We start from the raw sequence: 16,395 nt of genomic DNA, 5'->3' as shown, positions 1-16,395 counted from the left end.
GTAAGAAGGGCAACTTACCATTAATTGGCACTTTAAAGAAGATACATATCAGGAGGGAAAAGAGTAGGAAAAAAATGAGACAGGGCATAAGCAATTAAAATGTATTCAGTATCAACAGTCTGGCTCCTGACAGTGGACAAAATAAAATGAAGAGGTAGGGTAAAGGGCCAAAAAAAAAGCCACATCATATAAGGACTAGGTTAATAGGCACTAATATGTATGTCATATACCTAGCGGGAATATAGATCAATAACAAACAGTACGGTCTATTCACTTCTTAATTTGGAGATCTATGCATGTAATCATTTACTAATATATTTATCTAGGGATGATCTGCCATCAATAGTGCAGCTTATAAGGGAGCAGACTTGTTTTTTGGTCAGATATTGTGCGTCATTATGTCATAAGTCCCTGCAAAGTGTTTGGTGGTCTGACTTAAAAATTACATTACAGTCTGTTTTCAATGAACTGCCATTTCATTATGAAGTATCCAATAATTAATGCATTTCATGCATGTGTAAAAAAAGAGATATATGGTACTTCTATGAAGGGACATTAAATTACGATCAGATACTTAGAAACATTCTAGAACATGCCTAAAAATAAGATACGACACAAAGGACAAAAAAACGTCATTTAATTTGTTTATTTTTAATTGTCAAATAATCCATCAAATTTTTGTATCACAGCATATCCAACCTAACTCCATATCCTCATGAGATTCTGGTCCAGTCCTGGTTTTCAAACTCCCATTCTGGTCCTGGTATTCCAGATTTTCTACAGAAAATTAAAAATGCCATGACCAGAATGCATCGAAAAGACAGAACATTTCGAAACAAAAGTTCAGTAACGAAAAATGAAAATTGTCCCCGATCACCCCCCACCCCACCCCCACAGAGCCTTCCGTACAAAATGTAACACTGAAGATATTTAATATTAAAAATATATATATGTACAATTTTATAACGCATAAAAATCATTTGTCAATTTTAAGAACTACATATCATGCAACATCTTTAATAATGGTCTCAAAGCAGCACAAATAGTATTCAAGCTTTCACAATAGTATTTTACACTATAATGGGAAATAAATGCTTTTTTCCTTCATTGAAAACATTATCAAATAAAATCCAGACTGTATTTACAGACGCATTTGTATTCGTGTTATTTAACACTTGGAATTTTTCAGCTAAATTGGATTGGATTTTGTCAAGAAATTAAACTTTTTTCTTTTTTTTTTATTTAAATGTATGTATTCTGCTATGAAGAAACATTATAAAATGCACAGTAGCTAACATGTTTTACAATTGTATGAAAAATTATTAACAAAAAGGAAATTATTGACTGCTTTATCCATGGACCATTCTAGTTTTTTTAATAGGTCTCCTTATTCCTCAACTTATTTCATCTTTTAAGTATACTGTACAACAATAAAATTGCCAGTAACATTTTTGTTAAGGTTGTTTCTGCACTTATTTTTCTACTAATATTGAAATAAATATATTTTCCTATAATTTTTACCAAAGAATGAAAAGAACAAGGCAGCTATATGCTGAAAGTTTTGTAATTTAATTCCATAAAGCAGTGATGCCCAGCTCCAGTCCTCAAAGACCATCAAGGATTTGATGATACCCCATACAAAGAACACCTGTGATAATACCTGATGCACTGAGTATAATTACATGACCTGTGAAATACTAAGGAAATCCTTAAAACATGGCCTTTTGTTGGTTCTTGAGGACTGGAGTCAGGGAGCACTGCCTTAAAGAGTACCTATAACTTCGCCAGCGCCTTGATATATTAAAACTCCTACAGGTATACCGTCCTATTCTAAAGTGGGGGGAAGACGCATGTCTACCATGCAGTCTACGGTGCTTCCAGCCGTTCCGTTGACTGCCCGCTTCACGAGAGGACAGTTTTTCAATGTATCCTGGTGCTGGTGAAATAATAAGTACAATTTAAATGTCAGAAATTATATTTTAACTGTATTGTTCTTATTAACTGGGTTAAAGAGATATTAACTATGTTATTTACTGTTATGTGATGTTCATTTAGTAGAATTTGTTTAATCTAATTGTGTTTGCGCAGCTATTTTTTACTAACTTTACTTAGATAAATTTAATTTTTATTGTTAAATAATGGCCGTTATTTACCATACTTTGGCAGCCGTCATTACAATGACGACCATTGGTGCATTATTTAAGTTTAGGTTCGAGATGGACGATTTTTAACACTCTTTTGCGTGTGGTAATTTTTAAAGTTCCATTTAATGTTGTGTAAATTATAGTGAAAGGACAGCAAAAAAATGTGTGAACAACTTAAAATAATGGCTGTTGTTCGTTAAATAACGCAAATATGCAAAAGAACACTGCAGAGACACCATCACGTGTCTCGACGTCAGTGAACTAGCCAGACCTTCCTCCGGGAAGGAACAACCAAGCCAAGGAATGTCTCCAATTAAGGAAATCCAAGCAAGGTATCAATCCACAGACAGCTGTTTCAGGGTTTTTGCCCCTCATCAGTGTGGAGTAGGTTTCTGGCTAGTGGGAGCTAAATAACAGTAGCCAATAAATGTCTTGAACGTTAATCCGATGGCCACTGAGAACAACGGCCATTATTCTATGCATTGTGTGAACTACCAGCCATTGTTTGTATTAGCTTTCTATGGGAATCACTGAAATTTAAACCAATGGCTATTATTTTAAAAAAACAATGTGTGAGCCATAGACTGTGTTTCCACTTTGGGAACATACTCTATTGGGCAAAGGCATCCATCTCGTTATATGGATGGCCGTTAATAACAATTATGATTTTTATTAGCTGTCATCTATATAGTGAGACATCCACCTTATATAATCTATATAATGAGACACCCTCATACTAGGGTCACACTATGTAAAAATGTCAGCCATTTTTCATAACACTGCGCAAATAACAGCCGCTAATTCAAAAATATGATGGCTGTTATTGTGAAAGATGTCCGCCCTTCTTACATAATGTGAACCTAGCCATGCAGTGTTAGGCTATGTTCACGCAACGTATATTTTCGTAAAATCACAGCCGTTGTACAATGGCCGTGATCATTACAAAATTATACGTTGCCTTTCCTTCCATGGGATCATAGTATACACTCTGGCCGGGATGCCTAGCGGGGTCGCAAACAGCTGACATGTCAGTTTTCAGCGGCCCCCTACCATGTCAGTGCACACTATGTGCACTCGCTACATAGCGTACAGTGGAGAGTTCTGATGCGGGTGTGCAGGGATGCGCCAGCATCAGAAATCTGCAGCCCGAAAGATCACTGGAGTACCGGCCGGGATGATCTTTTCAGAGACCGGCTGTTCCGTGTACCGGCGGGGTCACGGAACGGCCGGTCTCTTACGACGTGGGAACGTAGCCTTATATTGTTTTCTTTAATGTTAGCCAGCTGAGATGTTCAAAATTGTGGACCACTCCAGCACCCAAACCTTTTTAGCTCACAGTCCAACTAGCAGTGCTCAGCTGATGACACATATGGTACTTGTGGCAAATAGATGATAGCAGCGGCACTCACCAAATTGGTATAGACACTTTATTTCAGATCAGGTAACAGACAAAACATAGTGCAATTCAATTAAACCTGAACTACGATTGTTTTGTTTTGTCTGTTACCTGACCTGAAAAAAAGCATCTATACCAAGTTGGTGAGTGCCGCTGCTATCTATTTGCAGCAAATTTTCTTTACTGTACTGGCATATAAAGATCTATTTCTTTATACAAGCACAATATATATGAAGAAGAACACTAATAAGGTTTGTAAAGGAATCCTCTCATTAAGAATGCAGCAAGCCTCTCACTGTAAGTGTTTCTGCCTCCTATGCACCAGGTCCTGAGACGCAGCAGAGACTAGTAACACAAGTTACATACGTAGAGGAATCCCCAGAGTGCCAGGACAGTCCCTTAACTAATGTCCTAAATAAAGGAAACTTTTCAGGGTGTATATTCAAAGCAGAAAGCAACAGTGTGTCCTCCAGTCTTGACATAAGCTCTGACTGTATCTTGTATCACTTCAGAGTAGAGGGCTCCCTTCTGAAACTAGATTGATTACTTACAGGGTGAAACAACAGAACACTGGCAAGCCAGTGTGTACGCAATAAAATACAAAACTGTGTGCCATGCACAACAAAAATCTATTGTTTACCCCTTCTATGAATTTAATACCCGTTATAATCATACTTTCAATGTCAGAAGTGTTGGACAGAGATAAGGGAATGACAAAATAAAATCTAAGATTTTACTTAATAGGCTTAGCATAATCCTGCAATTAAATCACACAGATTTATTCACCCAAACTCTGTCTTTCTTCCCTCAAGGGACATATATCTGCTAGATAAAACTCTTTATCAAAGACAAATGTGCATAAAAGAAGTATGGATCAGTTCTGTAGGTTCTGGTAACAGCATTTTAGACTTACACTATTTAATTTTTCTGTGATGTTTTCTATGACTGAATAAACTGTAAATCATCAACAAGTTCAATGACTTTGACAATGACCTTGAAAAAAACTCAATGGGTGGCTCTAAGGCTGGGTGGGTGGCTCCCACATGCCAAGGAACCCGTGTGGCGGCTCTTTTGTTCACCAACAGCCATGCAATGTTACTATTATCCTGGTAACAACTCCTCAAAATTTTATGTATAAGCTAAAAATAATTCTAATATTTCATTTCTACTCTATTTAGTGGCATAACCATTGTTTCTAAGAACTTACTGGTGTGTTTCGGGTCATTGTGGTGCTAAATGACTTATTTCTTTTTCAAGAGGAACATGGTCTCCTCAAATATTTGACATATCCAATGATCCATGATCCCTTGTGTGTGATTTTTGCAGGACCATGACTTACTGTCTTCACAAAGTACTGTAGCTGCCAGGAAAATATGGATACAGTCTATGGCTGTATCCATGTTTTCTAGGACTCCCTAGGGTTTTATCCAACTTCTGCAGCTGCAGGGAATCAAATGACTAACATTCAGGTCCAGAGAACATTGCCAAACCTGAACAGTTTGACAGGTCTGCTGAACACTAACTACAGTATAACCAATATGTGCAACCCACCTACCCTAAATAAGAGCCAAATTAATACCTGCTATCCCATAGAATGAATTACTTCACAAATTTAATGCCTCATTGCTATTATTTTGAACAAGTACCTTCAAATTAATGAAAAATTAGAATGAGCAACATGCACGTCCCGTGTAAGTGTTGACATGCTCAGTTGCTTGTTCTCTGTTGTCGTTGTTGTTGTGTCTCTTGTTGATTCTGACATGGTTAAAAATCGTCACCTGTCACCAGTCGATTTTCCCATGTAATAGGTAACGTGAGGCAGATGGCTGCTTAAAGCAAAGGGCCACATGATTACCGAGTCGTGCAATAGGCTACTACTACTTTACTATGTAATTCAGCCTTATTGTTGTGATGGATGTCACTTTGTGTTTCAAGTCATGTTTCCTCTTTAAAGGGGTTATCCAGCCTTTAAGGTAATCATTTATTTTACATATTAGGCTCAGTGGAAAACTATCTAGATGAACAGAGAGTGGTCTGTATTGCATTACTTGACACAGTTAAACCATAGTTGCTGGTCATATAAAGTATGTAAAAAATAGGCACAAGAGGAAATGATACATGATTATATGATGTACACACAGAACCAAAATAGAAGTGGTGTACAGCGCTACCAGGGGTCCAAAGCAAAGGTGCCATCTATAACAGCAGGACCTAATGTTTTCCCCACTCTTAACTTTCATGAGCCAATTGCTCACCCTCTTTTTTAAGGGCAATGCAGTTCCTCTGGAGAGGATAATCCTACACAGGTCCTTGCCGCCCAGTAGCAAATCTCTCTTGGAAACACTAAAAGAAGTTCTCTGGGGCTACAAAATTGAGTAAACAGGGCTGTATTTGTCAGTAGACACCTAAGGACCTGTGCTATGAACAATAATGTTGAGGAGGTAGCATGTAAAGACAATGTATCACCTATATTTGTTTTTACTGATTAAACTCAGATACAGGAACATGTTTTATTTCTAATCTGTTTCTATTTTCTGTTTGACGTTTTTTATTTGTACATTATTATGGGGGCTGCCATCTTGTCTGAGCCATTTAGTGACATGTTATAGGGCAAGCCTCATGGACATAGATACAATAAACATCTCCAGACCCTATTATATAGGACAGATTTGTGAGCAAGCTCTGTGACACATGCATTAAGAATTACAGCCTAGACACCTCCACTTGAATAGACTGACCTACTCTGAACTGGAATATCAGACACAGCTATCACTACTTGAATAGGTATCTATAGCATTTCTTTCTCAGCCCTTGACTAAAGGTTGACATAGAGCATGGCCTAGTGGGACATGAGACATACCTTTACTAATGTTACTGTACATTTTTTGTTAGTTACATACACTAATATTTAGTTCTCTTGAACTTTCAGCCTACCACATGTTGTAGCTTCAGGTTTTTTTTGGCACAGATATTTAGTGCATTGAGTAATTGTGATAATAGGCATATACTATTTTACAGCCACTTCCGTCAAATTGTTTTCTGTATACTTTATCCGACCTTGCTATTATGGAGAACTTTAATACTTTAACACAACCCCCAATTTGTGAATTGCATTTTTCGTACATCAATAGTGTTAATAATCTTGAAAGTTTAATTATTGATTAGATCCAAAAGCAAGGGTATGAAATCTACTCCCAGGTATCACAGGTCATCACTGTTAAAGGCCAAAAGCCCAGAAACAAGTTACTTCATAGCAGAAAACATACAATAAATCTCTCAAGTTATGCTTCCCCTTGGACTGATTCATTTATAGGACTTGATTATATAGAATTTCCAAATGTCTACAATTTCCAAATTGCCTGATGGCAGGAAAGGCTGGACAGCAAATCAATCAGATAAATGAATCTGTGTCTGCAGAATAGGGATGTAGAATTAACATCTGACATCCAAGTCCAAGTCCAATGAAATAAAACCATGTAAGGCGAGATGACTCTCTGAGCCTCGAAGACATCTTAAATGTTTAAATAAGGAAGATGCATATTGATCTACAGTCTGATATCTGCAGGCTTTTTCGATATTGCCATCTGATGATGGAATCGTTTATTTTAAGCTTTGATCTTGTGTATAAAAGAATAATATGCACAGAAAACTGACAGCGTGAGTGTTCTCAATGAAGAGAAAAGCATATATACTACAATTTATGACTGAAAGCTGTGGATATACAAGTGTGACGAAATAAAGGTGAACTTAATACTGACACTGTGCTATCCATGTTAAAGGAAGAAAAGACAGAGGCATGGCATTTCCAGACAAACATTCCACATCAGAAGAAGCCAGCATTTCATGTTCCAGGATGTACTGGACTACACTTCCCATCAACCTAGGCATTTCCTGCCAAAGATGGGTTGATGGGAGTTGTAGTCCAGCATCAGCTCAATAGCTTCATGCTGACCTCCTCTGTTACATGTTGAACTTCAGAAAATATTCATCTCCGACAAGCAGTCACAGTGGAAAAAAAAAGTGTCCCACAAAAATGTTGTAGTAGAAGCCATGTGGGCAAAAGCTGTGATAGGTTTGAATGAACAATTTTAGTAGCACCATTTAATAAACAAAAAATACTTTTCTTCATAACATTTTCAGCATTTTGCATGTGTAAGAATCACTACAGTCACTGCTTTGTGAAGAGCCAAACACAGGACGCATGGGAAAGTCTCTTCTGCTACCACTGTCTATCCTAGTCATTTGTACAGATAACTTTTATGAAGGGAAATGATCTCACCTAAAATTGCAGTTGGCACAAATGGATCTGCCATGTACCACAAGCAAGGCCAAGCAGAATGAGAAAGAGAGAACACAAGGAGAGAGAGAGAGGGAGAAAATAGAAAATAATTGACACACAGGCTGGTACTCCCAACAGATTCACTTTAAGACAGACGGCTGTATTGTAACCAAACACATTCATATTTACCTGCAGGTTTCACATTAGGTTAAACAGATAATAACAGAAAATAAAGGGAACGTTTAGGGAGATATTTCTGCCACCCCCGTGCTGAGTATATACAGTTCTGTGAATAAGTCATGCCATTTTAGGAGCAGTTTCCTCTGCAAGCTTCTCTGACATTACGGACCTTTGCTGGAGTGCTTTAGGGAACTTTCCTCCAAGCGTGGCAAGGTCAAGTGATGCTGTTCCCAGAAATGACTGCTCCTACAATGATCATGCTTATTAAAACAAAATGCTGTCATAAATATACTGCACGTCAGGTACTGTAATAGAACCCTGAAGAAGAAATCAATACCTGTGAAAATAAACAGGGTTATGGTAGGGTTCATAGGATGTTCTTATTAAATATTAAAGTAACCAACATTATTACAAATGGTATTAATAGAAAGTGTCAAATTCCATATCTATCTCTCTATCTATCACACATCACACACACGATATTACAATGAATTTGGCTATCTAACATAGTAGACTACTAAGCTATATTATAGCAGTACTGTTACAGCTGTTTATTTGCTGCTGTCACAGATATAATAAACTCAAGAGATTATTTGAAAATATAAAAATATCAGATAGTCACAGTGATCACAAACACAGCTACAGTATTTATGAGCTATCAATCTGAGATGCCATTAATATCTGATTAGCGTCGTTCCTATACTGTGTTGAGAAAAGGGGTCTGTGGAGCCTTGGAAAACACAGTGGATACCTTGATTTATTTCCACAATAGTGCTACGCTTTGCTTACTTATATGCAGCAGTTGTACGCATGCTCACAAATTACATTGTTTAAAGAAAATATAAGGTTGTGTTACCTCCGTATAAGGCATTGGACACAAGTTTCCAGAAATGCAATGATAATAAGTTTTGTACAGTAAATTTTAAAGCTATTTTATAACAATAAATAAATAAAAGTTTATTTCTTCCAGAAACACACACCTTTTCATGGCAGCTTTTCCGTAAAGTCAGTGTCTCACTCCAACTAGGAGTCTTAAAAAATAACTGGGAATGTACTGTATGCCAGAAGAGATCTCTCCAGAAGAAGAGATTACCCATCTGTAGACAGTTGTTTTGGGGTTATTGACCCTAGTCAGTGCAGGGTGCTGGCTTGCTATTGAGAGGCCTATCTTAATCCAAAGGGGGAAAGCATCATAAAGACATATGAGGAATAACAGCCCATTCATACTCCACTGGGAATTCTGGGAAGAAGGGTATGCAAGGTTACTCTCACACCACCTTCCCAAGGTAGTTTTCCCTTAAAATCAGTGTCTTACTATAACTAAGAGTCTTAAAACATGACTTAAATAAGTATGCCAAGCCCTTAAAGGGGTTACCCGGTATTCAGTATTTTTATATACTGCTGCTGGTGCATATAAAACAATAAACATCCTATACTTCTCCGCACTCCCATAATGTCCCCTGCTAACATTGCTAATGTCCCCCGCTGACTGCAGAGCCTCCAGTTCCAGACAAACTCATCTTGGGAGCGACAGCACCTCGGCCAGTGATTGCCTGAGCGGACTGTCACTCCTGAGACAAGTTTGTCTCGAAAGTGGAGGCTATATGAACCAGCAGAAGTAAAAAAGAAAATACTGAACATTGGACAACCTCTTTAAAGTAGACCTATCAGCAGCTTTACAGGGTAAAAATAGCCAATAACTACATAGTGCTTTTCATTAGGATACCTTGTCTCTCAATAGTCCTTTTTATTGTTGAGACATAAGCCTTTTTCTTAATGTGTAATTAAGATGCAAGTTGCCAGGAAACATACCCTAGCAGGGGCAAGAGCCCGAGGTTAATCCTCTTATTCAACCCCTCTGTGCCCTCTCGTTTACATTTACACCCTCCCCCCCTTTGATTGTCATCAGACGCATGAAGGCAGAGGATAGGCTGAGGGAAAGGGGATAAGCTGAGGGAAAGGGGATAGGCTGAGGGAAAGGGGATAGGCTTAGGGAAAGGGGATAGGCTGAGGGGATAGAAGATAGGCTGGCTAATCCTGATGTGCTGGGAGATGCCACCTGGCAACTTGTATCCCATGTACATATTAACAAAAAGGCTTACATCTCAGCATTAGAAAGGACTATGGAGATTAAAAAAAATTAATAAAAAAAGTATGCCTAGAACTCGATGAGAAGCCCAATGTAGCCATAGGCTTTATTATACACAATTTCCTGCTGACAGGTCTGCTTTAATAAGAACCCAGCAGTCAGACCTGCACTGAGCAGACACTAATGGCTCTTCTCATTGATAAAACACCAGTCAATATTGTTTGAAGCTACATTTTATGTTCGTGCACAACCTCTTTTATCACTGTATGACATTCTGGAAAATTTATTGTAAAATAGTTAAATTTTATTTTATGATAGGTCTACTCTACATTACAAATAACAGATCAGATAACATTTCTGCTATATTAAACTGCTCAGTAGGCCAAAGCGTCTACATGTATAGAACATCAAATACAGTATGCTGTTGAATTATAATGAAAATCTAAGAGGATTCGCACACTCCAAAAACAACTCAGGCGAGTTCTTCTAAACTTCTGATAGGAAAGAGAGAGTTAACAGTTATCATCAGTGTTATTGCTCTTAGTTCTTTCATTGATAGCTATGTGCAACTGTGCTTTAGAAAGCAAGACTGACACACTGACACTTTCATCACGGGTCCCACATAACCGTGTTATCCTCTCACTGGTCTGGAACAGAAGGAATACACAAGGCTACATAAAGAATAACACTTGTTTGCTTACCTGGGTAGTATGAATTAGGCACAGTTGTACTTAGTGTGTTTGTTTTCATTGTGAATGATGAAGGTGAGGACACGGCTGTAGATAAAGACACATGTATAAATTACACACAAGAAGCTTTAGTAAAAGTCATCTGTCACGCACACCAAACCATAAAATACTGCCAAATATAACAGTTCTGCACCTGGTGAACATTTATTGTAATTCATATATAAAAGTCATAGTCCAATAACCTTATGTGTAAAAGAAAGTGGTTCTTCATATGTGAATTTTTGCTATCTGTGAACTGCATACATTTGCATACAATCAAGAATGCATTGAAACGCATCTCTCAACATACCTTTGACTTTTATTGGTAAAACATTGTTATGCTTGTATACATATTTTAAGGGGAAGGAATAGCCTATCATGCTATGCAGTTCGGTCCTTAAAAAGCATATACCTAACATGTATAGCACTCTGGAATGAAGGGCGTTTTATAAATAAATAATGATGATAATGTATGTTTTGTTTTTTTATACTTTAGGGTAGCTTTACACGTACCAGATTCGCAGCGGATTACACGCTGCGAATTTGCAACAAAATCCGTTGTGAATCCTGGTATTGTGATCTTCAATGAGGTTTCATTCCGCTGCGAGTATGTAACACCGACCGCGGCTGCATCTGAAGCTCCGGCTTGCCGTCGGTCCTGCTCATCCAATCAGTGCACAACCCCACCACAGTCACCGATTGGCTGCGCGGGACCGATGGGAGCTGCGGGTATGTAACCCCATTGAAGATAACAGTACCAGGATTTGCAGCGGATTTTGCTGAAAACTTGCAGCGTGAAATCCGGTACGTGTAAAGCTGGCCTTAGTGTCAAAGATAATTTGAAGGAAACCTTACATTTGCAGATGTATGTCATATCCATATTCTAACTGAATTCCCCAACTTCATAGGAAAAAATACATACATTTGAAGGGGTTACTTTTTATTAGAAATATAGAGTTGCTTCCTTCCAGTAACAAAGCCCCACTTGTCCTCAGGTTATGTGTGGTATAACAACTCAGCTCCATTAATTTCAAAATAACTGAGCTGCAACACCACACACAAACTGAGGACAAGAGTGGCACTATTTTTGGAGGAAAACATCTATGTTTTCCCAACCCTGCATAACCTCTTCAGCGTATAGCTAAACATAGACATGTGCATTAAGTTGCATACTTTTCTACATTTCCTAACACTACGTCTTTATACACATTAATATGTGCATTACAATTGTGATCCGCCTAAAATGTAAAGATTTAGACAAAACAATCCTTTATGCATACACGGATACATACATCAATGCAGTTGTGACAGTTTTCTGAAACTATTTAGGGAAGTGTCAGAGAAAAGGGATTTGGCTTTTTAGACTCGTGCAATGTCACTTATATACCAGAATATATTGCCATTTTCAGCTCAGAAGGTAAGCCCTCAATAGCTATGGAAGATTCATCAACTTCAAAGCCAGTTTTTGTTTATACCATAAAGCTACTACTATGCGGCACATCTCAATATATTATGCTGTCCTAGACATTTCATTAGACATTTTGCTGAAGTTTATTCACCAAAGTGGGCTGAGTGCCAATGTACTGGGGAAATAGAAGGACAACAGGGACACATCTTATGCTAATCGTATATGACGAGACCATGCGGCTAGCTTTAGAAATATAGCAAATATTTCCCTTTTTTAAGCCTGAGATTAATTTCAGTGGTGATCTTTTTTCATTTGGGTCAATGAAATCTAACTTTTTTTGTAGAATACATTTTTGCCAGGTTAAGATTTTATATGTTCCCTACTGCTTATAATAAACATGCTATTAACTTTCTAGATGTGGTAAATTGCGCTCATGTCAGTCATCAAATCTATTAGGGTGTGTTCACACAATGTATTATTTTTTTAAAGAACATTTTTTAATGAATGCTAAGGAACGGTCATTTTTATACAGATTGTGAATATAGCCTAAGCAGTCTATAATCCATTGTGTGTTTTTTTTTTTTTTATAAAATTAAATATTCAATAGCCAGACAAAGGGCCCTATTCCACCGGATGATTATCGTTCGCATAATCGTTAACGATTAACAATCTCAAACGACCGCTATTGCGAAAGACCTGAAAATGTTCACTCATTTCCCTGGAACGATAATTGTTACTTATGATCCTAATTGCGATCGTTTTTTCTTCGCTATTTATTCGCTATTGCGTTCGTATCTATTGCGAACGACCGAACGATGTCTTATTTAATGCGAACATTTTGCGAACGAGCAACGATAAAAATAGGTCCAGGTCTTATAAAGAGATCAACGATTTCTCGTTCGGTCCTTAATCGTTAACTGCATTTCAACCGAACGATTATCGTTTAGATTCGAACGATTTAACGATAATCTGAACGATAATCGTCCGGTGGAATAGGGCCTTAAAACAAGGCTATATACAAGCAAATGCTTTGGAAAGATATAGAAATAATATCATACCAGCTCCTATACATTTCTAATTCTAATTTACTAAAAAAATTAGAAACATTAGAAAAACTAATTGGCTGGGTAAGGCTGGGTTTACACTACATTTTTGCAATCTGTTACGTTTTTGTGTACGTTAAGATCCATTTTGATCCGTTTTTTTATAATAGAAGTCAATGGAAAAAGGGATCAAAACGGGTGCACACAAACGCATCAGTTTTTTAAATCCGTTTTTCTCAAAAAACGGATTGCAAAAACGTAGTTCACTTAACAGTGAAAAATAAAATGAAGGTGACACCAGTCCTTTAACTCCTTGCTGCAATATGACGTTCCGGGAACGTCATGGGATGCGGGTACTTCCCGCAAAATGACGTTCCCAGAATGTCATGCTGTCCCTGCCTTCCCCCTCTGTCCCAGCGGCGATCAGGCAGCAGGAGGAGGCTGTGTCACACAGCCTCCCCCCGCTGCCTCTGCCCGGAGGGGGGGGGGGCGGGCTCCCCCCCCCGGGGCAGTTAACCCCATAGACACCGCAGTCGGGCTGACCGCTGTGTCTATGGAGCAGCCAGAGGGAGATCCACTCCCTCCGACCCCCCCCCCCTTCACCCCCCTGGAGCCGCGCGAGTGAAATTAAAAAGGCCCCAAACTTCACCAGGCCTCTGTCATGTCGCACTGCGGCCACATATGGGGGTTTCTAGAAACATTGAAATAAGGGGAATAAATAGTGAGTGGTATTTCTCAGTTAGTATTTGCTGTGTAAGAGGAAAAAATTAATTAAAATAAAATATATGTCAAAATAATGAAAATTTTAAATTTCCCCTTCAACTTGCTTAAATTTCTGCGAAACACCTAGGGTTAATAAACTTATGAAATGTTACTTTGACTACTTTGAGGGGTGCAATTTTTATAGCGGAGGGATTTATGGGGGTAACTAACATACAGGCCCCACAAATCCACTTCAGAACTGAACTGGTCCATAACAAAATCATAGCTCAAATTTTCATGAAAATTTGAAAAATCGCTGCAAAATTTGGAAGCCCGCTAACATCCTAACATCCTAAAAGAAACTAGAAAATATATTTACCTAGTGCAGGGCAATGCTCAACTCCAAGGACCTTAAATATAGGAGCCATGCACTGCCCCTTTAAGCCACTAACTAGATATGCTATAGAGAATATGTTTTTCCTGAAGTGCTGCTCACTTAATCTCATCAGATTTTCATTTGTGCAAAGGAATCAAGGGCTAGCGCACTTGAGACAACTGACTGAAGTGGTAACCTGCAGAGCACGGCATTAGTCCATAGACCTAACCTAGTTATTGAAAATGCCAGAACAACTTCTTCCTTTATGTATGGTGGGCACTGGAAGGCATTTTACTTACTGCGCTTTGAATATTTTATTTTCTGACACTTCCATATGTCACACAACAATTAATTCTGCTTTACTATGGCATCGGAGGGCTGAACTTTGTATAGATGACAAGTTTATTTTAGAAGTTGACAGTCTGACATGGACAAAAATGTCACGTCTTTTGAAAAAGCACAATTTCCAAGATGGTCCTAAATAAGCAAAATGAAAATAATGCATGCCATATGTTAAAGAAAGTACATCAGGCTCCTGGCTATACACTTTATAGCGTGTTATGATTATTTAGAGAAAAAATCCGAAATGCATCAACGGCTGTTCAAAACGCAAAGTGATTTAAGGCACAGCATGGGAGATGCTGATTTTCCATAACTGACTATTTTGTCCATTAAATTGATTGGTTAATGAGGTGGAAAAATGTCTTAAAAGTCACTCATGTTCACTTCAATTGCCTCCTCCTTCATGCATTAGTAAAAATAAAACAAAGTGCTGAAGCAAAATCATTTACAACTTACATCTGCCATTTAGATTGTGAGTGTCCATAAAAGAGAAAGCTTCATCACAGTTAGTGCCTTGCTCGGTGTAGCTTTTATCCATTGAATTCACCATCACTGTCATCTCCTGTCGAGTGTTGCTCAGGGTTTCCTTCCGTTTCTTTGCCAGTTTCCTGGAAAATAATAGGAGACATTTTTCACTACAGCTTAGCAGCAGGGTATAGCCATAGGTGGTGCAGAGGTGCAGTATCAGGCATTTCTACCACATAAAAAGATAACAATAAAACAAATGGCATCTGGAGAGGCCCTGTTACACATTTTTTATTGGGATCCAAGGAGCTTCAAGTTAGGCTTCTGCTTAAAATTACCTCAAGCAATGCAGGATTTCATGGACAATACAGTGTCATCCTGTAGTTGCTGGGGCTCTGGTCTTGAATCTTACCACAGACATACATAGTTACATCATTGGAACGGTTGAAGAAAGACATGTGTCACTCAAGTTCAACCAAGACATGTACATGTAAGGAGTTTAGATGTTCTCCTGCGACTGGGTGGGTTTCTCTCGGGGTACAATAGTTAATTGATAAAAAAGAATATTAAAATGTGTCTGATTTCTTTCATAAACAGCGTCACACCTGTCCTCGGATTGGTATTACAACTTTGCTCCATTTAAGGGTGTGTTCACACGTACCGTATGTGCAGTGGATTTCACATTGCGAGTTCGCAGTGAAATATGTTGTGGATACCTTCCCTGTAATTTTTAATTAGATTACATACTCGCAGCGGGAGGACCCGTGGTCCTGCTCAGCCAATCAGTGCACGGCCCCACCCTGTCACTGATTGGCTGGGCGGGACCCACGGGAGTCAGGAGCCTCAGATGCATCCGGAGCACAAATAAGGTAAAGTATGTTCACGGTGACGGGGGTTTAAGGGGGTCGGCATTTACATACTTGCATCAGGATGACAATCCTGCTGCAAGTATGTCATCTCATTAAAAATTACAGGGAAACGTATCTGCATTTTGCTGCAAACTCGCAGTGTTGTTTCTGGGATATTGCAGGGTTTTTTTTTATCATTGACTGGCTTTTTATGAAAGTTACCACTAGTGTGTGCCTAAAACTTTTTTTTTCCTTTTTTTCTCTTGCTCCTCAGGTTGGGAAATAAGAGTGGTCTCCTGCTCCTCTGAGAGGAAGAAGGAAGGCAGGGTCAGGTGTCTCCTCTCGTGGATACACCAGGCTCATAAACTAGAATCTGATGTATTCTCTAATCGTTT

General features: G+C 38.5%; 1 protein-coding gene across 4 annotated transcripts in view; it reads right to left on the bottom strand.

Annotated features, from left to right (window-relative positions):
- Window positions 1-16,395, bottom strand: part of PTPRM (protein tyrosine phosphatase receptor type M) — a 597,029-nt gene that overhangs the window by 112,609 nt on the left and 468,025 nt on the right. For all 4 annotated transcript variants that reach the window (XM_069957755.1, XM_069957756.1, XM_069957757.1 and 1 more), the window contains 2 exons: window positions 15,144-15,295; window positions 10,790-10,864 (listed from right to left, as the gene is read on the bottom strand). In XM_069957755.1, coding sequence (XP_069813856.1) covers window positions 10,790-10,864; window positions 15,144-15,295 — 227 coding nt within the window. The remainder of the gene's footprint in view (window positions 1-10,789; window positions 10,865-15,143; window positions 15,296-16,395) is intronic.

Source organism: Dendropsophus ebraccatus, chromosome 2, assembly GCF_027789765.1.
Source record: "Dendropsophus ebraccatus isolate aDenEbr1 chromosome 2, aDenEbr1.pat, whole genome shotgun sequence".
Lineage (NCBI taxonomy): Eukaryota > Metazoa > Chordata > Amphibia > Anura > Hylidae > Dendropsophus > Dendropsophus ebraccatus.
Note: the sequence above shows the minus strand (reverse complement) of the source record. Positions and strands in the feature narration are given on the sequence as shown.